At 40.3% G+C, this 27,429-nt stretch overlaps 1 protein-coding gene and 1 non-coding gene across 3 annotated transcripts in view; both read right to left on the bottom strand.

The window, feature by feature from the left end:
- Positions 1-11,636, bottom strand: part of ZNF157 (zinc finger protein 157) — a 28,995-nt gene extending 17,359 nt beyond the window's left edge. The window contains exons 1-2 of one of the 2 annotated variants that reach the window (XM_036839647.1): positions 11,478-11,636; positions 9,079-9,285 (exon numbers count right to left, since the gene is read on the bottom strand). In XM_036839647.1, coding sequence (XP_036695542.1) covers positions 9,079-9,140 — 62 coding nt within the window. In that variant the 5' untranslated portion in view covers positions 9,141-9,285; positions 11,478-11,636. Of the gene's footprint in view, positions 1-9,078; positions 9,288-11,477 lie in introns of those variants that run through there. The other variant, XM_036839648.1, reaches the window with a different exon arrangement.
- Positions 11,637-13,400: 1,764 nt separating this feature from the next.
- Positions 13,401-13,496, bottom strand: LOC118889328. The gene has a single exon (XR_005018469.1). It is a non-coding gene; the product is annotated as a small nucleolar RNA SNORA31 (small nucleolar RNA).
- Between the last annotated feature and the right edge of the window lie 13,933 nt (positions 13,497-27,429).

Here is a 27,429-nt window from a genome sequence, read left to right as displayed (position 1 = left end):
AAATTACCAGACAGAGAGAGAGATATATAATGAAAAAAAAGTCAATCCATCAAGAAAAACAAAGCAATTCTAAATGTGTATGCAGCAAATACAGAAGCAAAAGCTGATAAAACTGAAAGGAGAAGTAGACAAATTATAGTTGGAAACTTCAACACCCCTTCTCTCAACAATTTACAGAACAGCTAAACAGAAAATGAGCATTCTCAACAACACAATGACCCAACAGGATCTAACTGACACTTACAGAACACACCACCCAACAACAGCAGAATACACATTCCTTTCAAGTGTCCATGGAACATATAGCATATCTTGGGCCGTAAAACAAACCCCAACAATTTTAGAAGAATTGAAATTATACAAGGTATTTTTTCTGATTACACGGGAATCAAACTAGAAATCAATAACAGAAAGATAACAAGAAAATTTCCATACACTTAGAAACGAAACAACACACTTCTAAATAATCCATGGTTCAAAGAGGAAGTCTCAAAGGAAATCCAAAAAATACAATGAACTGAATGAAAATGAAAAAAATACATATTTACAATTTGTGGAACACATCTAAAGCATTGCTGAGAGGAAAATATACAGCACTAAATGCATACATTTGAAAGAGGAAAGTCTCAAATCAAAGATTTAAGGTCCCACACCAAAAACCTAGAAAAAAGACCATATTGAGGATAAGTTAAGAGTACAAACTTGGAACTAGTAGATAAATAAGTCCAAGAGAGCTAATGCACAGAATAGTGATTATAGTCAACAATACTGTATTATACAAAGTTGCTAAGAGACTAGATCTTAACTGTTACTGCCACAAAAAAGAAATGATAATTATGTGATGTGATTGAGGTGTTTGCTAATGCTACAGGGATAATCATATTGCAATATATAAATGTATCAAGTCAACACATTGTCACTTGTTTTTTTTGGCTGCACAGGACAGCTTGTGGGATCTCAGCTCCCCCATCAGGGATTAAACCCAGGCTGCAGCAGTGAAAGCCTGGAATCCTAACCACTAGGCCACCAGGGAACTCACAACACATTGTCACTTTAAACTTACATAATGTTATATGCCAATTATATTTCAATTTAAAAATAAAGAAAAAAAGACCAAAATAAACCCAGAGCACAGAGAGGGAAGAAAATAATAGAAAAGAACAGAAATTAATGAAGCTGAACAGAAAAACAATAGATAAAAATCAATGAAACAAAGAGCTGGTTCTTTGAAAATATCAATAAAATTGATAAACTTTTAGTAAGACTGACAAAAAAAAAGAGGACACAAATTACCAATATCAGGAATGAAACAAAGAATATCACTACAGACCCAGCGGACATCAAAAGAGAAATTACTATGAACAATTCTACACTTATAACTTAGATGAAATGAACCAATTCTTCAAAACCCACAAACGACCACAAATCATCCAATATGAAATAGATAATTTAAGTAGCCCTGTACTATTAAGGAAAATTTATCCATAATTTAAAACTCATAAAAGAATCTAAAAAGAATGGATATATGTATATGTATAACTGATTCACTTTGCTGTACAGCAGAAACTAACACAACATTTTAAATCAACTATACTCCAATAAAAGTTTTTAAAAATAAAAAATAAAACTCACCCAAAAAAAGATATCTCTGGCCAGATGGTTTCCCTGTAGAATTTTACCAAACTTTTAACGAAGAATTAACACAATTACATAATCTCTTACAGGAAACAGAAGAGGAGGTAATTCTTTCAAACTCATTCTATGAGGCTAGTATTTTCCTAGGATAGGTGAAAAGGGGCCCCCAAAAGATATCCACATCCTAATCCTTGGAATCTATGAATATCACCTTACATGGCAAAAATAAAAAGGTCTTTACAGATGTGATTAAGGATCTTCCGATAAGGAGAGTATCTTGTATTATCCAGGTGGGTTCTAAATGTGATCACATGTATCCTTACAAGAGGGAGGCAAAAGATGATTTGACGCACACAGAGGCAGTGATGTGAAGACAGTAGAGAGATATTTGAAGATGCTGGCCATGAAGAATGAAGAGATGAAGTAACAATCCAAGGAATAGCTGCAGCCCCCAAAAGCTGAAAGAGGCAAGAAACAGATTCTCCCCCGGAGCCTCTGCAGGGAGTAAAGCCCTGTCAACACCTTGATTTTCGCCCAGTGATGCTTATTTTGGATTTCTGGCCTTTAGAACTATGAGAGAATAAATTTCTGCTGTTTTAAGCCACCAAGTTTGTGGTAATTTGTTGCAGCAACCACATGAAACTAACACATTCCCTGATTACAAAACTGGATGAATATAGTATAAAAAAGAAAACTACACACCAATATCACTCATGAATATAGAGGCAAAATTTCTTGACAAAATATTAGCAACTATAATTCATTAATATATTAAAGGAATTATATACCATGACCAATTAGGGTTTATTCCAGGGATGCAAGACAGGTTCAATATTCAAAAATCAATCCATATACTCCACCATGTTAACAGGATTTTAAAAATCACATGATTGTATCAATCAATATAGAAAAAGCACTTGAAGAAATCCAACACTCATTCCTGCAAAAACCAGAATAGAAATAGAAATACAGAGTAACACCCTCAATTTGATAAACAGCATCTAAAACAAAACTACAGCTAACATTATACTTCATGATAAAAGACTGAAGAACAAGAGCAAGGCAAGGATGTCTATTCTCACGACTCTTATTCAACATAGTGCTGGAAGTTCTAACCATTACAATAAGGCAAGAAATGGAAATGAAAGGCATACAGAATAAAAAGGAAGAAATTAAACTGTCTCTATTTCCAGATGAAAAGGTCATAGAAAGCATAGAAAAACACACAAAAACCAAGTGTTTTTCTATATGTTAGCAATGAAAACGTGGACTCCAAAATAAAAAATATGAAACCATTGATAATTACTCAGAAGTATTAAACACTTAAGTATAACCCTAACAAAACTAAAAGTTGCAGTAAGTTAAATTGCTGTTTACTTATTTGCAGTAAGTTCACATCTTGCAGTAAGTTAAATACTGCAACACACTAGCAATCTTGAGAAAGAAGAACAAAGCTGGAGGCATTACACTATCTGATTTAAAACCCTTGAACAATGCAGGATTAGGGGCATTGACCCTCTGAGCAGTTGAAAGTCCATGTATAACTTATAGTTGGCCCACCATATACTTGGTTCCTCCTTATCCCCAGTTTCTCTGTATCCACAGATTCAACCAACTGTAGATCGTGTAGTACTGTAGTATTTACTATTGAAAATAATCCACATATAAGTGGATCCACACAGTTCAAACCTGTGTTGTTCAAAGGTCAACTATATACTACAAAGCTACAGTAATCAAAACAGTATGGGAGAAAACTATAACTCAGAAAGTTACATGCACCCCAATGTTCACTGCAGCACTATTTACAATAGCCAAGACATGGAAGCAACCTAAATGTCCATCGATAGAAGAATGGATAAAGAAGATGTGGTATATATATACAATGGAATATTACTCATCCATAAAAAAGAATCAGATAATGCCATTTGCAGCAACATAGATGGACCTGGAGATTATCATACTAAGTGAAGTAAGCCAGACGATGACAAATATCTTATGATATCACTTATATGTGGAATCTAAAAAAAGATACAGGGAGTTCCCTGGTGACCTAGTGGTTAGGATTCAGCGCTTTCACTGCTGTGGCCTGGGTTCAATCCCTGGTGGGAGAACTGAGATCCCGCAAGCCTGGTGGCACAGCCAAAAAACAAAAAAAGACAGATACAAATGAACTTATTTACAAAACAGAAACAGACTCACAGACACATAAAACAAACTTATGGTTACCTTATGGTTACTTATGGTTACCTCCCCTTTACCAAAGGGGAAAGGGGGAAGGGATAAATTAGGAGTTTGGGATTAACATATACACACTACTATCTATATAAAATAGATAACCGGGGCTTCCCTGGTGGCGCAGTGGTTGAGAGTCTGCCTGCCAATGCAGGGGACACGGGTTCGAGCCCTGGTCTGGGAGGATCCCACATGCCACGGAGCAACTAGGCCCGTGAGCCACAACTACTGAGCCTGCGCGTCTGGAGCCTGTGCCCTGCAACAAGAGAGGCCGCGACAGTGAAAGGCCCGTGCACCGCGATGAAGAGTGGCCCCCGCTTGCCACAACTAGAGAAAGCCCTCACATAGAAACGAAGACCCAACACAGCCAAAAAAATTAAATAAATAAATAAATAAATCAGGAGCTCTAAAAAAAAAAAAAAAGAAAAAAGAAATCAATTAAAAAAAAAAAAGATAACCAACCAACAAGGACCTACTGTATAGCACAGGGAACTATACTCAATATTTTGTAATAACCTATAAGGGAAAAGAATCTAAAAAATTATATATATATATATATATATATATATATATATATATATATAAAACTGAATCACTGTGCTGTACACTGAAACTAATACAACATTTTAAATCAACTATACTTCAATTAAAAAGATAAAAATAAAAATAAATAAATAAATTAAGTGAAAAAAAACCCAGTATGGTATTGGCATAAAAACAGACACAAACAACAACAGAACAGAATAAAGAGCCCAGAAATAAACCCATGCATATATGGTCAATTAATTTATGACAAAGGATCCAAGAATATACAATGGGAAAAGGACAATATCTCCAAAAAATAGTGTTGGGAAAACTGGACAGCCACATGCAAAAAATGAAACTGGATTACTATCTTACACCATATAAAAAATTAACTCAAAATGAATTAAAGAGTTGAATGTAAGACCTGAAACCATAAAACTCATAGAAAGCATGGGCAGTAAGTTCCTTGACAACAGTCTTAGCAATGATTATTTTGGATCGACTCCAAAAGCAAAGGCAATAAAAGCAAAAATAAACAAGTGGGACTACATCAAACTAAAATGCTTCTGCACAGCAAAGGAAACCATCAACAAAATGAAAAGGCAACCTACTGAATGGGAGAAAATATTTGCAAATTGTATATCTGACAAGGTGTTAATATCCAAAATATATAAAGAACTCATACAGCTCAATAGCAAAAAACAATCCAATTTAAAAATGGACAGAGGATCTGAATAGACATTTCTCCAAAGAAGACATAGCAATGGCCAACAGGTACATGAAAAGATGCTCAACATCACTAATCATCAGTGAAATGCGAATCAAAACCACAGTGAGCTATCACCTCACACCTGTTAGAATGCCTATTATCAAAAGGATGACAAGTAACAATTGTTGGTGAGGACATAGAGAAAAGAGAACCCTTGTGCACTGTTGGTAAGAATGCAAATTGGTGCAGCCATTATGGAAAACAGTATGGAAGTTCCTCAAAAAATTAAAAATAGAACTACCATATGATCCAGTAATTCCACTTCTGAGTATTTATCTGAAGAAAATGAAAATACTAACTTGAAAAGATATGTGCACTCCCATGTTCATTGCAGCATTATTTACAATAGGCAAGATATGGAAGCAACCTAAGTGTCCATCCAATGGATGAACGGATAAAGAAAATGTGAGATAGATAGAGATATAGATATACACACATACACAATGGAATATTATTCAGCCATGAGTAAGAAAGACATCCTGCTGTTTACAACAACTTGGATGGACCTTGAGGGCATTATGCTAAGTGAAATAAATCAGACACAGAAAGACAAATAGTGTATGATCTCACTTATATGTGGAATCGAAAACAAAACAAAACAAACAAAAAAACAAACTCATAGATATAGAGAACAGATTGGCGGTTGCCAGAGGCAAGAGGAGAGGGTAAAATGGGTGAAGGGAGTCAAAAGGTACAAACTTCCAGTTAAAAAGTAAATAAGTCATGGGGATGTAATGTACAGGCATGGTGACTATAGTTAATAATATTATATTGCATATCTGAAAGCTGCTAAGAAAGTAAATCTTAAAAGTTCTCATCACAAGAAAAAAAATTCTGTAACTATGTATGGTGATGGATGTCAACTAGACTTACCATGGTGATCATTTAACAATACATACAAATATCGAATCACTATGTTGTATATCTGAAACTAATATAATATTGTAAGTCAATTATACCTCAATTTAAAAATAAATAAATAAATAAAAGTATGGTATTGGTAAAAATAGACAAATTTATCAATGCAACAAATAGAGAGCCAGAAAATAGACCCACACAAATATAGACAACTGATCTTTGACAAAGGAACAAAAGCGATTCAATGGAGAAAGGACAGCCTTTTCAATAAATGGTGTTGAAACAATTTGATATCCATATGCAAAAAGAAAATATCTAGACACAGTCCTGACAACTTTCACAAAAATTAACTCTAAATGGATCTTAGACTTATAGGCAAAATGCAAAAATATAAAACTTCTGCATATAGGGAGTTCCCTGGTGGCCTAGTGGTTAGGATTCCAAACTTTCACTACTATGGCCCAGGTTCAATCCTTCGTCAGGGAACTGAAATCCCACAAGCTGCACGGCGTGGCCAAAAAAAAAAAGAAAGAAAACTTCTGCAAATAACAGGAGAAAATCTAAGTGACTTTGGGTTTGGCAGTGTTTTAAAATATAACACCAAAAGTACGTTACATGAAAGAAAACTGACAAGTTGGACTTTATTGAAATTGAAAGTTGGACTTTATTTAAAATTCTGCTCTGTGAAAGACACTGTTAAGAGAATAAAGAGACAAGCCCAGAACAGGAGAAAATACTTGCACAACACATATCTGATAAAATGACTTGTATTTAAAAATATACAAAGAGGGACTTCCCTCGTGGTCCAGTGGTTAAGAATCTGTCTTGCAATTCAGGGCACACCAGTTTGATCCCTGGTCAGGGAACTAAGATCCCACATGCTGCAGAGCAACTAAGCCCACGTGCTGCAACTACCGAGCCCACGCACTCTGGAGCCAGTGTGCCACAACTACAGAGCCCATGCACTCTGGAGCCCACACACCACAACTAGAGGGAAGCCCGTGCGCCCCAACGGAGAACCCACGCACTGCAACAAAAGATCCCGCCTGCTGCAACTAAGACCCACCCAACACAGCCAATAAATAAATAAATAAATAAATACTTTTTTAAAAAAATTTCTTTTTTTTGGCTGTGTTGGGTCTTCGTTTCTGTGCAAGGGCTTTCTCCAGTTGCGGCGAGTGGGGGCCACTCTTCATCACGGTGCGCGGGCCTCTCACTGTCGCGGCCTCTCCCGTTGTGGAGCACAGGCTCCAGACGCGCAGGCTCAGTAGTTGTGGCTCACGGGCCTAGCCGCTCCGCGGCATGTGGGATCTTCCCAGACTGGGGCACGAACCCGTGTCCCCTGCATTGGCAGGCAGATTCCTAACCACTGCGCCATCAGGGAAGCCCCTAATAAATATTTTTTAAAAATTTTTAAAATAATAAAATAAAATAAAATATACAAAGAACTCTTAAAAATCAACAATAAGAAAACAAACAACCCCATTACAAAATGGGCAAAAGATCTGAATAGACACTTGACCAAAGAAAATATACGGATGGGAAATAAGCATGTAAAACCATGTCCAACATCATTTTTCATTATGGAATTTCAAATTAAAACAACAATAAGATACCACTACACACTTATTAGAATGGTTAAAATTCAAAAAACTGACAATACCAAATCCTGGCAAAGATGTGAAGCAACAAGAATGTTCATTCATTGCTGTTGAGAATGAAAATGATGAAAAACTGTGGAAGACAGTTTGGTAGTTTCTTACAAAGTCTTACCATATGACCCACAGTTGCACTCCTAGTCATTTACCCAAATGAATGGAAAACTTATGTCTACAGCATAACCTGTACATACATGTTTATAGCAGCTTTATTCATAATCACCCCACACTGGAAACAACCAAGGTGTACTTCAATAGGTGAATGGATAAGCAAACTGTGGTACATCCATACAATGGAATATTATTCAGTGATAAAAATAAATGAGCTATCAAGCCATGAAAAGACATGGAGGAAACTTGAATGCAAATTGCTGAGTGAAAGAAGCCAATCTGAAAAGGCCACAGACTGTATGATTCCAACTATATGACATTTTAGAAACGGCAAAGCTATAGAGACAGTAAAAAAGTGTGGTTGCCAGAGTTTCAGGCAGGGGGAGAGGAAAGATGAATGAATAGCTAAAGCACAGATGAAACTGTTCTGTATGAACTGTAATGGTGGATATATGTCATTATGTATTTGTCAAAACACATAGAATGTGTAACACAAAGAGTGAACCTTACTGTAAACTGTTGACTATAATTAATAATAATGTATCAATATTGGTTCATTGTAACAAATGTACCACACTAATACTACCATCTCAATTATTCTGTAAATCTAGAACTACTAAAAATTAGGTCACTTAATTGTTTTAATGCTCTTAGCATACAATCCAGCAATTGCACTCACGTGCATTCCTTCGATACAAAAATCTTACACAATCACAGCATCCTTATTCATAACAGCCAAAAACTGGAAACAACCAAGATGTTCTTCAACTAGTGACTGGTTAAGCAAACTGTGGTAAATCCATACCATGGAATGCTATTCAGCAATAAAGAGGAACAAACTATTCATATATGCAACAATCTGGATGAATCTCCAGAGAATTATGCTGAGTAAAAAAAGCCAGTCCCAAAAGGTTACATACTGTATGATTCTACATATATAACACTCTTGAAATAACAAAATTATAGAACTGGAGCACAGATTATTGGTTGCCAGGGGTTAAGGAGGGAGAGGGGGAGGAGGGAAGTGGGTGTGACTATTAAAGTGCAACATGAGAGATCCTTGTGGTAAAGGAAATGTTCTGTATGTCAATATCCTGGTTGTGATACTGTATCAATACCAAGGTTTTGCAAGATGCTATGATGGGGGAAACTGGGTAAACAGTACATCAGTATATTGCATTTGAATCTACAATTATCTCAAAATCAAAATTTGTCTAAAAAATAAAAATTTTTGTCTAAAAAATTTTTTAAAAATAAAAAAATGGGAAAAAGTAGGCTCCTCTTACTTACCTCAAATGATCTGCCAGGTTGTCCTGGGACCAGGGCAGGAAACCTCTGGGGTGATTTCCCATTAGCTGGCATGTTGACTCCAAGTACCAGCCCACCTTCCAAAGCTGGAGAGGCCTTTGTATGTGGGCTGCAGTCAGAATAAATGGAAGATCCTGCAGCCTCCAATATGCAGAAAGTTCAACAGCTCCACAGAGACACCAACAAATCCTAAAAGGATAGTATCCATGTCATCACTGTCATTCCACATTCACCCCACAAAGTTCAGCAACTCCCACTCTGAGTATTAGTGAGGGTAGATTGTGGAAACAATCATGATATTTGGAGTCAAATTAATGAACTCAGAGTCCGTTACTCTTGGGTGGCTCCACAGGCGGTGCTTCACACTTTACCCAACCAGCTCATCCCTCAATTCCAGGTTCACGGCAGATCTGGGTTTGGGGAGAAGGTGGAAGTGAGGCAGTGAATGGTGCTGAAGCCCCATGGGGTAGGCAGGGGAAGGACTTGTCCATGGGGTCCTGGTGAGTGACTGTGGAGGCAAAAAACCTGGAAACCTGGTAATCTTAATGAAAGGGGTCTCTTCTGTCCACTTTAATTATTTCACCATTTTAGGGTGAAAAATCCCTCTTAAATTCTTCTGCAGAGAAGCTCTGAGCCTCTTCTTTCCAGAAGATGATTCAACATTAATAATATTTATTAAATCAACAAACTGGGGGTGGGGGAGGAAACATGCTGCTTTTAACTTACACCAAAAAAGCATTTGACACAATTCAGCAGTCATTACTAATAAAAACTCAAAACTAAAATTAAGGAAGAAGTAAATCACTTAAATATCACAAAAATCATTTACAAAACATATCCCCGAAATACTATGCTAAAAAATAAAATGATGAAGCAACTGCCATTAAAATTAGTAAAAAGATAGGGATGTCTGATACAACTCAAAATTGTTTTTTCTGGCTCTAGCTTACACAATAGAAGACGAAATAATCAGAATAAATATTGCAAAGAAATGAAAATGGGGCTTCCCTGGTGGCGCAGTGGTTGAGAATCTGCCTGCCAATGCAGGGGACACGGGTTCGAGCCCTGGTCTGGGAGGATCCCACATGCCGCGGAGCAACTGGGCCCGTGAGCCACAATTACTGAGCCTGTGCGTCTGGAGCCTGTGCTCCGCAACGAGAGGCCGCGATAATGAGAGGCCCGCGCACCGCGATGAAGAGTGGCCCCCACTTGCCGCAACTAGAGAAAGCCCTTGCACAGAAACGAAGACCCAACACAGCTAAAAATAAATAAATAAATAAATAAATAAATAAATAAATAAATAAATAAAATTTAAAATAAAGTTAAAAAAAAAAGAAATGAAAATGTAGCTTTCTTTGCCAGTGATATGATTTTATACATAGAAAACCTACCCCAGACTCTACCAGAACTCATAGGGTAATTTGATAAGGGGCTGGATACAAGATAAAATTACAAGAGCAGATAGTTTTTTCCCTGTATAATAACAATGACCAAATGAAAACGGAAAAAAAATCCGTTAGTAATGATAACAAGAAAAATATAAAATATGTAAAATAAATTCTTTAAGGAGCTGCACCTATAAATTTAAAAAGTAAAAAAAATTGACAAATATAAAATAGTCACACAGACATACCATACCCCTGGATAAAAAATTTAATTAAAATGTCAGCCCTCCCAAAACATTATAATAATGTAAAGAATAAATAAAAAAGAAAAATTAAACACAAAGCTCAATAATAAGATGGTGTATATAACATTTTGTGGAACGCAACTAAAGAGACTCTTAAAGGGAAATTCATGTTTTCAAATGCCTTTTAACAAAGAAAGGCTGAACATTAATGAATTAACAACCAATTTAAGAAGTTAGATAAAAGAGAAAATAGCACAGAGAGTAGGAATTAGGGAAAGAGAAAACAAAGGTACATCAGAGAGGATCAACAAAGCCAAAAGTTGGTAGTTTGGAAAGGCTAATAAAATTAGCAAATCTCTGGGGAGACTGAGGAAAAAAATCTAAAAGCACACACACTATTAGGACTTGACAACAAAATGCAGCAAGGAATCTAAACAAGAACTGACTACCTCAGAAGCCTCCATCCCTCCCTGACCCGCATACACTCCCATTCACCAGATTCTTTAATTCCCCACCAACTGACCCCACAAACTGTCATTCCCAAAAGCCAACAAAGCCATCACCTCAAAATCACTGATGACTGTCACGCCACAAACCCTCGTGCACTCGCTTTAGTGCCGCGCGCCAACAAGACTTAAACAGCCTCTGAGGGTCACTTCCGTTTCCTGTCCTCACCTCTGAACCTGCCCCTTCTGGGGCTGTTAATTTCGCACACGATCACACAAGAGCTGTGCGACTGTGGTCTACTCACTCTGAACAAGGTGCTGTTATGGAACTGCAGAGACTTTGTCCATGAGCAGCGGTGCCGAGAGAGGAACATGGCTGCGCCGAGGCTTTCCACCATGAGGGCCGCCATCATAGCATCCATTCCGTACAGTGGGCTGTTCCATAGGCGACGGAGGGGGGTGTCGTTCATGGGTAGAAACTTTCTGAAGACAAGCTTCCAGGAGAAGCTGGTCTTTGGAACCGAGTTCTATAGGTTTGTGCAAAGTTTACAGAAGCAGAGGTGCCAAACCCCAACTCGGGGGAGGGGAGATGTGTCCCGATCTTCAAGGGAGATACCACTGGGAAGAGGGGGGAAAAGTCCCTCCTGGGCGATACCACTGTAGAAGAGAGGGGAGGAGTCAAGGTGGTACAGTCTCCTTTTGACGGACTGTGGAACAGATATGGAGGGGTCTTTAATCCCCCTCAATCCCATTACCCCACTGAAATGATAGTAGGTGAGAATAATAATACTAGCCTTTGATCTGGACAACTAATGTTTTTCAGCAAATTATCAATAGAAAAATATTTAGAAAACATTTTAAGCACACTTTCGATGAAAATGCATCTCCAAGACATGCCCCCAACACCTGCTGTCAACCAGGTTAGCCTCTCTTATATGGAAATTCAGGAGCTGCTACTGACTCTTGGGAGAGAAGAGAATTTTGGGTGTTCTTCACCTCTGAACTCCTATACACAGTCTTTATAAGCTAGTCCTAGTATACCCTCCTGCAGGGAGCCTACTCTGACAAGAGGTAAAGAGCTCTTTTCCCTGCGTAAGGTGTTTCCAACCTAGCAGGTAGACCCTGGCTAAGCTTGAGTATGGATTGCTGGGTACCCTGGGGACATTCATTTCCTTTCTCTGGACCTCAGCTCAACAATCTGGAGAGCTAGAATGTTAGCCTCTCAGATTATCCCATTTTCTCTGTCTCCCCAGCAGTATTTATGAACTGGATGAAAGACAGAATGGCAAATATGAGAATATTATTGTAACACACGCACCTCGACATAAATTGCCAAAACTTATTATTGTTGTGACTTCTGGTCAACGTCTCAAATCCTAGACCCTGTTTACTTCCATCATCAATGCCTCTCTGAGCTGATCTCAAACCTGAACCTTTCTTAACTCTACCAACACCTATGTTGCATTTTTCTGATCTGGCTTCATGTTCTCTATTAATGATTCAATCATCAATGTTCTTGTATTTTGACTTTTGAAAATATTGCACTAAAATGTTATTTGTTTTGATTACTGAGTTTTTTGGTGCCCCCTTAAATTTTGCACTTTGAAGTGAGTGTCTCTCTTGCCTTACCCTAGTCCCAGAAAACTTGTTCTCTAAAATCATAGACTATCAGAAGCTTTGTTAATTGAAATTATGTCAGTAAGAATAAAACATCCCACTCTTGCCTGGAGGATTCAAGTCACTTTGACACAGAGAAGCAGACTCGATTTCCAACCCAGGTTCAGAGCTTCAAATAAGGGGTATCTGAAGCAAACATGTCACATCTATTTTTTTAACTTTTTATTTTATATTGGAGTATAGCCGACTAACAATGTTGTGACAGTTTCAGGTGCACAGCAAAGGGACTCAGCCTTGCATATACACGTATCCGTTCTCCCCCAAACTACCCTCCCATCCAGGCTGCCACATAACATTGAGCAGAGTTCCCTGTGCTATACAGTAGGTCCTTGTTGGTTATCCATTTTAAATATAGCAGTGTGTACATGTCGATCCCGAACTCCCTAACTATCCCTCCCCACCATGCTTAGACTGAACCCTTATGCTTTTAAAAGTAAAATCAGAAGGCAAGGGTGTAGGGGAATAATTTTCCAATACTGTTCTTATAAACTCTTCTTTGAAATAAAGGAGGCTTTTACTGTTCACAAGGTTATTTGTCAGTTGCAATTTTTCCCTGTATTCCCCCATTCAATCTGGGTTGCCACAATCAGACAAACAGAAAGCATAAGGACACTTTTTTCTTGCATCTGTAGTGGGAACCTTAGCAGACAGTATGTCACATCTTTTTTTAATTTAGCGTTTCTAAATAAAAAGGACCCTGGATCCACCTCACAGTCCAGACTTGACATTGACTCTTTTACATACCAACCTACTTTGCTTTGGGCTAATCAGTACACTGCTTCATTTAAATTTTAACTGAACTCCACTCTTCCCCAACATCCTGTAGTACAGTAAGTCCCCTACATACAACCTTCAGGTTGCGAACTTTCGAAGATGTTGACGTGCATTCACATGTCCAATCACGTAAATTAGCTCACATGTCTGGTGTACATTGTCATGTGTGTGCATCCTCTATAAGTGGTTGTGCTTTTATGTACTTTACAGTACCATACTGTATACAGTACAGTAGTACAGTATCTTTATTTCAAGCCCAGGATGTCCGGAAGCAAGTGTAAAAGCAGCGGTGTTGTAGTTGGTACTACTGAAGAACCGAAGAGATTCACGATGCAGGAAATGGCAAGGGGATTTTCTTTATTTGAGGAGGCACTGTTAGTTTTTGAGGCACAGGACCCGAACGTAGAACAGTACACGAAGGTTGCAGCAGCCGTTCAGAATGCAATCCAGTGCTACCATGCCACCTATGATGAAAAAAGAGGCTAGATAGAACTGAATCCAGCAAGGAACCAGAACCTGTGCCATGAATGTCAGGCGTGAGTGAAATTGCAGTTTGCCCTCCGTCTCCCATTGCTGACGATCCTTCAGCTCTACCATCTCCCACCTCCTCTCCCTCCTCCAGTCAGTAACTCTTCTTGCTGTTCACTTGATGCCAGCCCCTGTATGCCAGCTGTTGTACTGTACTACTGTACTTTTCAAGGTACTGTGCTGTAAGATTAAAAATGTTTTCTTTATTTTTTGTGTTTGTTTTTTATGTATTATTTGTGTGAGAAGTATTATAAAGCTATTACCGTACTGTCCTATATAGCCAATTGTGTTAGTTGGGTACCTAGGCTAACTTTGTTGGGCTTACGAACAAACTGGACTTACAGACGCGCTCTCAGAATGGAACTTGTTCGTATGTAGGGGACTTACCATAATTCTATTTCTTCCTTTGTTTGGTGAGACGAGGGTGATCAACCATACCTGTTTGCCCAGGACTGAGGGGTTTATTGGAACAAGGGAACTTCAGTGCTAAAATCAGGAAAGTCCCAGGCAAAACTAAAACAAGTTGGCCACCCTAAGTGAGATCCTCCACAATTCCTACGGTGTGTGGTCTCCCTTGCTGCAGCAAGTTAAAATCCATTTCTGGGCTCCCCTGGTGGCGCAGTGGTTAAGAATCCACCTACCAATGCAGGGGACATGGGTTTGAGCCCAGGTCCGGGAAGATCCCACACGCCACGGAGCAACTAAACCCGTGTGCCACAACTACCGAGCCTGCCCTCTAGAGCCCGCAAGCCACAACTGCTGAGCCCGCGTGCTAGAACTACTGAAGCCCGTGAGCCTAGAGCCCGTGCTCCACAACAGGAGAAGCTACTGCAATGTGAAGCTCGCGCACTGCAATGAAGAGTAGCCCCTGCTTGCCGCAACTAGAGAAAGCCCACATGCAGCAACGAAGACCCAACGCAGCTGAAAATAAATAAATAAATAAATTTTAAAAAAACTTGTTTAAAAAAAAACCCATTTCTGTCCAACTATGGATGTGACCCTTGTGGCCTTTATCAGATGGACTTTATCAAGGTCATTAATGTTGGAAGGTTCACAGATGTCGAGTTTGAGATCAGTCCTAGTATGCATTGATGGTGGAAAAATTAACAGGCCTGGGTTCAAGCTCCAGATCAGAGAGACATTGATGGAGGAATAGTTAATTAAAGGCTGAATGCTAAAAGATACGAGAAAGGCATTGATGGTGGAAGAATTATCAGAGCTGTAGATTACAGGTCAGACTAGAGCAATACTGATCGGGTTGAAATTTGGTCCAAAGGTAGTAGAAATGTTATTACAGGAGCCTGGATTTTAGATTTTGACAAGAGAGTCGTTGATGGTTGGTCAGATAACAAATGACCAAATTCAAGGTCCTACCATATGAGCAGTGGTGGTGGAAGAGTTAATGGAAGCCAGCAATTTGAGCTCTCTTGTCTAGACCAAGTCTGAGGGGATGTAGATAGATGGTACAGCTGGCCAATGGCTGTGTACGAAAGGTGGGATCTAGTTTCCGGTGGCCAATGGGATGAAGCAGCAGCCTGTTACTAGGGAGAAGCCCCTGTTGCTATGTGCAGAGTGAGAGAGGCAGGGTCTAGCCTGAGTTGCTACAGAAAAATAGTTAGCCAATGACTGCAGAAATTGGGCTTTAGCTTCTTCAGCCTATAGTAAACTGATGCTAGGTAGTAACCCCCACGGCCATGTGAAAGAAGGCAGCCAAAGTGGCACCTGAGAGGCTGTAGACAAAAGGCACAGTTAACCAATGGTTGAGTAAGAATGGGGCTCTGGCCTCCCTAGGTATATGAGGCTTCCTGGTCTGTAAATCAGTGATGTCCTCATTGTCCAGTGCAGGGAGGGGGCAGTGCATAGCCTGCGGGGGTGCAGATAGATGACACAGCTGTGTGAGGGAAGTGGAAGTGGGTGGGAGCAAAGGCTTGAGGTTGCTTTGGGCAGGAGGTGCAGCTGGCCAATGGCTCTGTGTGGGAGGCAGACTTTAGTCTCCCTGACTAATGAAATGTGAACATCTCTGTTACTATGTAGAAATAACTTTGCTGTTCCAAATTGTATGTATATGTATAGCTGATTCACTTTGTTATAAAGCAGAAACTAACACACCATTGTAAAGCAATTATACTCCAATAAAGGTGTTAAAAAAAAAAAGAATGAAACTTCTTACTCCTGCCTGGAGAATCTAAATCACTTTGACACAGAGCAGCAGCCTGGGGATTACCCTGGTGGTCCAGCGTTTAGGACTTGGTGCTTTCACTGCCGTGTACCGGGTTCAATCCCTGGTCAGGGAACTAAGATCCTGCAAGCCGCTCAGCGTGGCCAAAAAACCAAACTAAAACAAACAAACAAACAGAGCATCAGCCTCAATTTCCAACACAGGTGGAAAAGGAGGAGGAAACTTAGCATGAGGTGCTGCAGACAGATGACACATTAAAGAAAAAGAAACAAATGAAATTAACTTTAATAATATATTTAAACTACATATCCAAAACATTATCATTTCAACATGTAATCAATTTTTTTAATTATTAATGAGCTATTTGGCATTCTTTTTGTTGTAGTAAGCCTGTGAAATCAGATGTGTATTTTATACTTACAACACATCTCAATTTGAATGCTAAATTTTCATCAAAATACTTGATTTATATGCAGACTTCATAAAATTTACAGATGAAAATGTAGGTTAGGGACTTCCCTGGTGGTCCAGTGGTTAAGACTCCATACTTCCAATGCAAGGGGCCCGGGTTCAATCCCTGATCAGGGAACTAGGTCCCACATGCTGCAACTAAAACCTGGCACAGCCAAATAGATAAATAATCTTTTTTAAAAAAGAAAATGTAGATTAATAGTCACAGGTTGTTTCAAACATACTTTAAAAGTTTTCCAATAACTGAATTGAGTATTTTTTTAACAGAAGAAATTTCTAATATTACCAAAATGTATAACATTACATTTAGAACAGTTTTTCTTTCAGATGGCAGCTAGGTATTTGAAAGGTTTGCCAGGGAAAGGTTGTGACTCTCAATACGTGGTCAATGGGGACAGGACATCATTTCAGATCTTTTAATCCAAAATTGTATTGCATTTTATTGAAGCACTGGATCTTCCACTTGAGTATCTATTTTAAATTTTTAGTTAATTAAAATGAATAAAATTTTAAATCAATTCTCAGTCTCATTAGCCTCATTTCAAGTGCTCAGTAGCCACACATGGCTGGTGTCTCCAATATCAAATGGCACAATTCTAGGCAATATGCCATTGATGGTGGTCAAGTTGAAAGAACCAGGCAGGGGGGAACTGCTGGAGAGATGCAGCCACAGCAAGAGGCCAGGCTGGAAACTTCTTTTACCTTGAAGGCCCAAGAGACCTGAGATTCCCTTCTCCCAACAGGAAACATGATGCTGGTGGGTGAAACTAGAAAGAAGGATCCAACCAGTCGACCAGACTTGGAAAACCTCTCCCCTGTCCAAAGTCACCAGGCAGGCAAGAGGGGCAGAACCAGCAAGAGGGACCTAGCCACAGCAATCATCCTGACCCAGGATGCCACTTTGACCTGAGATTCCCCTTCTGGCTGCACAGAGACACCTGGGCAGCCAGAAGGCACTGGTCAGTGGAGCTCATCACATCCCTCTACCACTGAGGAACACCCAGAGGCCTGGCCTGTAGAAATCCTTCTCACCCTTAAGCAGCACCAGCAAAGGCAAGTGAGAGCCCCAGAGGCACCAGATAGTCCAAGCAGATAAAAATAACACCACGAAGGCTCAGAAAATTAAACTGCCATTGGAACCACAGCACCAAAATTAGGCTGAAACTTTCATGCCAAACCTAAACAGGGTGACTGGCTGCTAAAATGAAAGATTTTCATAAGACCCATAGTCTCCTAACATCATAGACAAAGGCCTGGAATACAATAGAAAATCATTTGTCACATCAAGAACCAAGTAAATAACAACTTGAATGAGAAAAGACAATTAACGGATGCCAACACTGAGATGACTCACATGTTCAAATTATCTGACAAGATTGTAAAGCACCCAATATAAAAATGTTTCAACAATCAATTACAAACTCTACAAATTCTCTTGGAACAAATGAAAAATGAGAAGAATCTCAGCAAAGAAGTTATTTTTTTAAAACCCCAAATGGATATTATAGAACCAAAAAGGGCAATGACAGAAATAAAAACCTCACTGGATGGGCTCACTAGTAGAGTAGAGGTGACAGAAGGTAGAATCAGTAAACTTGAAGACAGATCAATAGAACTTACCCAATCTGAACAACAGAGAGAAAATTGACAGAAAATATTAAACAGAGTCTCATAGACCTGTAAGACAATAACAAAAAGCCCAGCATTCATATTATGGAATTCCCAGGAAGATAAGAGAAAGACCCTGAGACCAAATGAGTATTTGAATAATTAATGAAATGTTCCAAATTTGGCAAAAGACACAAACCTACAGATCCAAGAAGCTGAGGGAATCTCAATATGATGAACCCAAAGAAATTCATGTCAAAATATATCATAATTAGGGGGACTTCCCTGGTGGTCCAGTGGTTAAGAATTCATCTTGCAATGCAGGGGTCACGGGTTCGATCCTTGGTCGGGGAACTAAGATCCCACATGCTGTGGGGCAACTAAGCCCACGTGCCACAGTTACTGAGCCCACTCGCTGCAACTACTGAGCCTGCATGCTCTGGAGCCCACTCGCCACAATGAAAGATACCACATGCCACAACTAAGACCCAATGCAGCCAAATAAATAAATAAAATTTAAAATACATATATATCATAATTAAACTTTTGAAAACTAAGACAATGAAAATAACTTGAAAACAGTGAAGGGGTGGGGTAATTTTCCCTTCTTTCCTCTAGGTTCTTTGGTTGGTCTAATAATTAAATTGACATAAGACAGATTAACAGGAGAAAAACAAACAAAAGTTTAATAACATGTATACCTCCTGTATACATGGGAGATTCCCAGGAAAACTGAGTAACTCTCTGAAATGGCCAAAGCCATCACCTTAAATACTATCTTCCAGCTAAAGGTGGAAGAAAATGTTGGAGGGGGTGGGAGGGAAGTCAGTTATGGGAGGTGACCAGGAAAAGCACAGTAAACAGGGGTAAGGTTGTTATGTAGATTTAAGTTGTTGCCTTCTCCATTGATAAGAAGTTCTAGAGATTTAAAATCATCTTTCTCTTCCTGGTACAGAAGGGAGACACCTAACAAATGGAGATTTCCCTTATAAATGTAAAGGTCTCTTACAAAAGGGTAACTTCTACTCAGTTTTCAGAGCTTCTCTCAGGGCTGCTGTCTTTTTAAAAATAACAAGCTTAAAATAATATGCCAGGGCTTCCCTGGTGGCTCAGTGGTTACGAATCCACCTGTCAGTGCAGGGGACACGGGTTCGAGCCTTGGTCCGGGAAGATCCCACATGCTGCAGAGCAACTAAGCCTGTGCACCACAACTACTGAGCCTGCGCTCTAGAGGCCTCAAGCCACAACTCTTGAGCCCATGTGCCACAACTATGGAAGCCCGTGCACCTAGAGCCCATGCTCCGCAACAAGAGAAGCCACTGCAATGAGAAGCCCGCGCACCACAACCAGAGTAGTCCCGACTCGCTGCAACTAGAGAAAAGCCTGCGTGCAGCAACGAAGACCCAATGCAGCCAAAAATAAATTTTAAAGTAATTAATTAATTAAAAAAATAAATAATAATATGCTGAAGAGGCATGTTTGGGGTGGCAAAATCTGCTCCCTTTTAGCAGCCAGAGAGAAATAAAGCATTATCTCTAGGGGAACACCAATTTAAATGACAGCAGATTGGGTGGGGAAATTGCAGAGATACTGTTTAAGGGTACAAACTTGCAAGTAATAGATAAATAAAGGAGATCTAATACACAGCATGGTGAATATAGCTAGTGATAATGTATCATATACTTGAAAGTTGCCTAGAGAGCAAATCTTAATTGTTCTCACCACAAAAAAGAAACTGTAATTTGTGACAGGATAGAGGTGTTAGCTAATGATATGGTGATAATCATTTTGCAGTATATAAACACATCAAATCAACACATTGTACACCTTAAACTTACACAATGTTATATGTCAATTATATCTCAATTTTTTTAAATGCAAGAAAGAAAAAGACTGAAAAAAATGACAGTAGATTTCTCACTAGTGACATAATATTTTTTAAAGTACTGAGAGAAAAGAGTTGTCAAGTGCAAATTCTTTATCTAGTGAAACTATCCTTCAGGTAAGAAGGGGAAATAAAAAGCTTCCAGTTTGGTGAACATGTGAAGATGTGGGGAGAGTGGTGCACCTAGAGAGGGCATGGAAGCTCCGCTCCCCCTTCCCAGACATCTTGCCCTATGCATCTCTTCCATCTGGCTGTTCCTAGGTTATATTCTTTTATAATAAACCTGTAATGTAGTAAGTAAAATGTTTCTCTGATTTCTGTGAATTAATCAAATTTCTGCTTCATGGAAACTGGTCAGAAGTATAGGTGACAATCTGGCATCTGAAGTGAGGGCGGAGAGGGTAGTCTTGCAGGACTGAGCCCTTAACCTGTGGGATCTCATTACCGAACTGGTCGACCAGACCCGCACCAGAGTCCTAGCCCCAGCCGAGATGCCTTGTCTGGGCCAGGGAGATTCTTTTTCCGATCAGATTCGCACAGCCAATCACGAAACTGATGCTGAGACTGGAACAGCACAAGCTTTATTCAATGGCCAAAGAATGGAGAAGCAGAAACCTAGTTTGCAAATCAACTTCTCAACCCAATTTGGGTGGAGACACCATATATATAGGAGGGTGGAGGTAAAAGGGAGGGAATTGGAAAGAGGGAGGAATATTCGTGACTTATCTGAGAACAGGGGTGTGGTTTGGACAGGAACTGAGGCAATACTCCTTTTCAGTCCTTGTATGGGCTTTTCTGACTGTTGTCATGGCAATTGTCAACTGTCATGGCACTGGTGGGTTTGTCATTTAGCCTGCTATTGTGTTACAATGAACATATAGTGAGGCTCAAGGCCTACTAGAAGTCAAATCTGCCATCTTGGGCCTAGTTGGTTCTAACCAGTTGTTTTTCTCTTTGCAGCTTCCTCTTGAAACTTAGATAAGAGCAATTGGTTTCCATTCGAGGGAGGGGCAGGGGTATGATTATGGAGCAAGAGCCTTGGTAACAATCTGACACTCAGGGAAGGTAAGGGAGGTGGTGGAATAAAGCCTATTTCCTACAAATGAGAAAATGAGGAACACAGAAAGGTTTTTGTGCCCAGGAGGGCCCCATAGGGTTCTGCTCAGTTTCAATTTTATATATATATATAAAATACATATATATATGCACACACATATGTATACATATATGTGTGTGTAACACAAATATATTTCTTATAAATAAAATATATATGAATATACACATATGGAAATATATAGAATAACTTTTATATCTAGATATAGATATTTAGATATATGGGCATCTTTCTGAGTCTTAAGATGAAGACATTTAGTGGTCATAAGAGGATTTAGTTGCATAATGGTGAAATATAGTGGCTGATTCTGAAACAGGAGGGAAGGGGGCAAGGCACAACCTTTAAAAGAATGACATAGTCATTGAGGGTACAACATAAACTGATTAGAACCGATTAGGTCCAAGATGGCAGAAGATTCAACTTCCAGTAGACCTTGAGCCTCATTATACACTCATTGTAATACATTAGCATATGCTAAATAACACACCTACCAGCGCCATGACAGTTCCAAGGCCAAAAAGTAGGTGGTGGCCAAATCCTGGAAATCCCCACCCCCTTCCCCAAAATAGTTGGAATAATCCTCCTACTCATTTGTCTATGAAATTACCCAGCCCATAAAAACTAACCACTCCTTATTTTGGGGATGCTCTTGCCTTTTGAGACGGACTGCATTCTGTCTATGGAATGTGTATCTCTCTAAGTAAATCCACTTCTTAACCTATCACTTTGTCTCTCACTGAATTCTTTCTCTGACAAGACATAAAGAACCTAAGCTTGATTAAGTCCTGAGACCAGGTGAGTGATTTCAATTAAGAGACAGTGGGTTCGAGTCCCAATCTGAGTTTTGGCTGGGTTCAAATCCCATCTGAGCTGTGCGGTTTCAATTCACCCTATGTACTTACAAATATTAACTGATGGTTAAATATATATTCTATATGTCACTAGACATAAAGGACACAATGCTTTAAGGAGTGTGCCTGGAGTTGGACTAAAAGTAAGGATGAAAAGGGGGAAAAATACATATTAAAAAGTACAATTTAAAAAGCAGGGAGAAGAGGTGAAACTGAGCAGGAACTTGTGGAGCCCTCCAGGGTACAAATCCTTTCCGTTTCCCCAGTTTCTTGTTTGTAGGAAATAGGCTTCACTCAGCCTCCTACACCTTCCCTGAGTTCCAAAGGGCAGATTCAAACAGTTACTAATTAGGGAAGAGAGGGAATGCAGAAACAAAGGAGGAGCAGTCAAGAAACAATAGTGCAGTGATTAAAGCAGGGTCCTGGTTCCTGCTCAAGGAATATACATAACAATATCTTTGAGTTCTTCCTCAGGAACTAAGGCCCCCAACCAGGTGGAGGATGGTAACTTCAGGCTGAGCACGAGATCTCCGGAGCACCACCCTGTTACCTCACCACCAACCAATCACAAGAAAGTCACACACCCTGCAGCCCTCACCCCAAATTTTGCCTATTTAAAAACTTCTCCCCAAAAACCACTGGGGACTTTGGGTTTTTTGATCATGAGCCATGCATTCTCCTTGCTTGGCCTGCAATAAATCTTTCTCTGCTCCAAACTCTAACTTTTCAGTTTGTTTGGCCTCACTGTGCATAGAGCACATGAACTTGCTTTGGGTAACAGAGGCATGTTTATTATCATTACAGTTCTCAAAATAATGATTTTTATTTATTTATTTATGGCTGCATTGGATTTTTGTTGCTGCACGCGGGCTTTCTCTAGTTGTGGTGAGCGGGGTGGGGGGGTGAGCGGGGTGGGGGGCGGGCGGGACTACTCTTCAATGCGGTGCGCGGGCTTCTCATTGTGGTGGCTTCTCTTGTTGCAGAGCGCGGGCTCTAGGCACAAGGGTTTCAGTAGTAGTTGTGGCTCCCGGGCTCTAGAGCGCAGGCTCAGTAGTTGTGACACATGGGCTTAGTTGCTCCACGGCATGTAGGTTCTTCCCAGACCACGGCTTGAACCCGTGTCCCCTGCATTGGCAGGCGGATTCTTAACCACTGCGCCACCAGGGAAGTCCCAAAATAATGATTTTTTTTTTAAGTTTTATTACAGAAACTTAAACATGGACAAAAGGTAATTAAAAAGTACAGTGACCTGTCATATAACCAGCAAAGTTTCAACAATTTTCATGAAAACTATTTTTACACCTTACATAAATCACATAGCTAAAACATCTTTATGCAATATCTATGTGATTAATTTAATCTATGTAATGTTATGTTTTTATATCTATATTTAACTATATAAACAGGAAGAGAGATTGTTCCAAATTTACAGTCTGCGAGGCAGTTCCAAAACTCCTAAAAGCTGACCCGCTTCCTGCTGTCCCATCCCAAGGGTACAAGGACAGGCCACCAGAGAGAGGCCAGCTCCTCTGCCAGAGGGACAGATCCAATCTGCCACTCGCTGGGAACACAACGCTGTGGGGAACACCACTGAGTGCCCACGGCAACTGAAGAGCCCCCAGGAGCAAAATCCCTGCGGTCACAAAGGCGCCCTTGTTGGCCATGGGAAACTGACTTCACAGCTGCTAATGAGGATGCACAGTGGTGGCAAATAGGTGAGGATTGAGAGAAGGGGACAGATAAAAAGCAGCAGAAGGGGTCTTTGTTACAAGAACTCACCTAGATACTGGCTTTTACCAGGAATGACCCCTTGGGTTAGTGATGGGGGGCTGGGGTTCAGTAAGCCAAGTTATGGAGATCTGTGGGGTCAGTAATGGAGTCTATGGGGTGCGTGATGGAGACTATGTGAGGTTAGTGAAGGGGGTCTCTGGGGTGAGTGATTAGAGATCTGAGGGGTGAATGATTGGAATTGTGTCAGGTCACTGATATAGTTTTATTATTTCCTTGGCTTCTTTTGCCATATTATAAGTACTCCTAGTTGAGATATGGCCATCTTTTCCTTTATAAAGAATAACGTGGCAAGACCCCTTGTCCCCAAATTTATATAATTATCATTCTAAATTTCCTTTTAGCTTTTTACATTTATTGTTTTTCACATTCTTCATTTTCACAGAGTTTTGGTATGTGCAGGGCACCTATCTTTTCAAAAAAGTTATATATTTTTTCCTCTCCAATATTTGTTCCTCTAGTTTCAGTCTCTAATTTCTTAACCATCATTGGCTAACTAAGACATGTCAGGTCCTGACAGGGACCAATTTCATCTTTTTCCTGACTTTAATGGAACAGCTTTTGTGGTCCCACCGTTAGTATGATGCTGATTATTGGTTTTATCAAGTTAAAGAAATAGCCAACAATTCTTAGTGTATTATGAGTTTTTATTTGGAATGATCATTGGTTTTTTTTTTAAACCTCTATGTTTTCCTCTGAGTTTTATTTTATTTATTTATTTATTTATTTATTTATTTATTTATTTATTTATTTATCTTTGGCTGTGTTGGGTCTTCGCTGCTGCTCGGGCTTTCTCTAGTTGCGGCGAGCGGGGGCAGGGCTACTCTGTTTCAGCGCGCAGGCTTCTAATTGTGGTGGCTTCTCTTATTGCGGAGCACGGGCTCTAGGCGTGCGGGCTTCAGTAGTTGTGGCTTCGTGGGCTCAGTAGTTGTGGCTCACGGGCTCTAGAGCGCAGGCTCAGTAGTTGTGGCACACTGGCTCAGTTGCTCCATGGCATGTGGGATCTTCCTGGACCAGGGTTCGAACCCATGTTCCCTGCATTGGCAGGTGGATTCTCAACCACTGCACCACCAGGGAAGTCCTTATCATTGGTTTTTTTATCTCATATGTTTTACATCTGGGAGATAATCCAATTTTCTCCTAATATCAATCAGTATAATGATTTACAGTAATAGATTTCCTTCCATCTGACTCTCCTGGCATCCCTAGAAAAAAAACTCCCACTTGTTTATGCTGGATTATTCTTTTGTTCTGCAGTATTTTTCACATTGTTTCATGTATGATTTATGAACTGATATACATAAATGAAATTTGTAGTTAGTTACCTTCCCACTTTTTTTCCTCTACTTTTGGTAAGTTTGGATCAGTGTTACATTCAATTTAAAAAGAATTGAGGGGGGGTCTGGGCAAGATGGCGGAAGAGTAAGATGCGGAGATCACCTTCCTTCCCACAGATACAGTAGAAATACATCTACACGTGGAACTGCTCCTACAGAACACCCACTGAACGCTGGCAGAAAATGTCAGACCTCCCAAAAGGCAAGAACCTCCCCCACGTACTTGGGTAGAGCAAAAGAAAAAAGAAATAACAGAGACAAAAGAATAGGGACGGGACCTGCACCAGTGGGAGGGAGCTGTGAAGGAGGAAAGGTTTCCACACACTAGGAAGCCCCTTCGCGGGCGGAGACTGTGGGTGGCGGAGGGGGGAAGCTTCGGAGCCACGGGGTTGAGCGCAGCCACAGGGGTGCGGAGGGCAAAGCGGAGAGATTCCCGCACAAAGGATCCGTGCAGACCAGCACTCACCAGCCCAAGAGGCTTGTCTGCTCACCCGCCGGGGCGGGCGGGGGCTGGGAGCTGAGGCTCGGGCTTCGGAGGTCAGATCCCAGGGAGAGGACTGGGGTTGGCGGCGTGAACACAGCCTGAAGGGGTTAGCGCGCCACAGCTAGCCGGGAGGGAGTTCGGGAAAAAGTCTGCAGCTGCTGAAGAGGCAAGAGACTTTTTCTTGCCTATTTGTTTCGCGGTGCTCAAGGAGAGGGGATTCAGAGCGCCGCCTAAATGAGCTCCAGAGACAGGCGCGAGCCGTGGCTATCAGCGCGGACCCCAGAGACGGGCGTGAGACGCTGGGGCTGCTGCTGCCGCCTCCAAAAAGCCTGTGTGCAAGCACAGGTCACTCTCCACACTGCCCCTCCCGGGAGCCTGTGCAGCCCGCCACTGCCAAGCTCCTGTGATCCAGGGACAACTTCGCTGGGAGAACGCACGGCGCGCCTCAGGCTGCTGCAACATCGCGCCGGCCTCTGCCGCCGCAGGCTCGTCCCGCCTCCTCTGTACCCCTCCCTCCCCCCAGCCTGAGTGAGCCAGAGCGCCCGAATCAGCTGCTCCTTTAACCCCGTCCTGTGTGAGCAAAGAACAGATGCCCTCAGGCGACCTACACGCAGAGGCCGGTCCAAATCCAAAGTTGAACCCCGGGAGCTGTATGAACAAAGAAGAGAAAGGGAAATCTCTCCCAGCAGCCTCAGAAGCAGTGGATTAAAGCTCCACAAACAACTTGATGTACCTGCATCTGTGGAATACCTGAATAGACAACGAATCATCCCAAATTCAGGAGGTGGACTTTGGGAGCAGGATATATTAATTTTTCCCCTTTTCCTTTTTTTGTGAGTGTATATGTGTATGCTTCTGGGTGAGATTTTATATAGCTTTGCTTTCACCATTTGTCCTAGGGTTTGGTCCGTCCGTTGTTTTTTTTTTTTTTTTTGTACTTAAAAATTTTTTTTTCTTAATAAATGTTTTCTTAATAATTTTTTCTTTATTTTCTATTTTTAAAAATTAAAATTTTTTTTTCTTAATAAGTTTTTTCATATTTTTATTTTAAAAAATTAAAAAATTTTTCTTAATAAATTTGTTACTTAATAATTTTTTTATTTTTTATTATAAAAAATTAATAAATTTATTTTTAAAAATTAAAAAAATTTTTCTTAATAAATTTTTTCTTAATAATTTTTTTCTTATTTTTTATTATAATAGCTTTATTTTATTTTATCCTCTTTCTTTCTTTCTTTCTATTTTTTCTCACTTTTATTGTGAGCTGTGTGGATGAAAAGCTCTTGGTGCTCCAGCCAGGCATCAGGGCTGTGTCTCTGAGGTGGGAGAGCCAACTTCAGGACACTGGTCCACAAAGGACCTCCCAGCTCCACGTAATACCAAATGGCGAAAATCTCTCAGAGATCTCCATCTCAACATCAAGACCCAGCTTCACTCAACGACCAGCAAGCTACAGTGCTGGACACCCTATGCCAAACAACTAGCAAGACAGGAACACAGCCCCATCCATTAGCAGACAGGCTGCCTAAAATCATAATAAGGCCACAGACACCCCAAAACA

Source organism: Balaenoptera musculus, chromosome X, assembly GCF_009873245.2.
Source record: "Balaenoptera musculus isolate JJ_BM4_2016_0621 chromosome X, mBalMus1.pri.v3, whole genome shotgun sequence".
Classification (NCBI taxonomy): Eukaryota; Metazoa; Chordata; class Mammalia; order Artiodactyla; family Balaenopteridae; genus Balaenoptera; species Balaenoptera musculus.
This window is presented reverse-complemented; position numbering and strand designations above follow the sequence as displayed.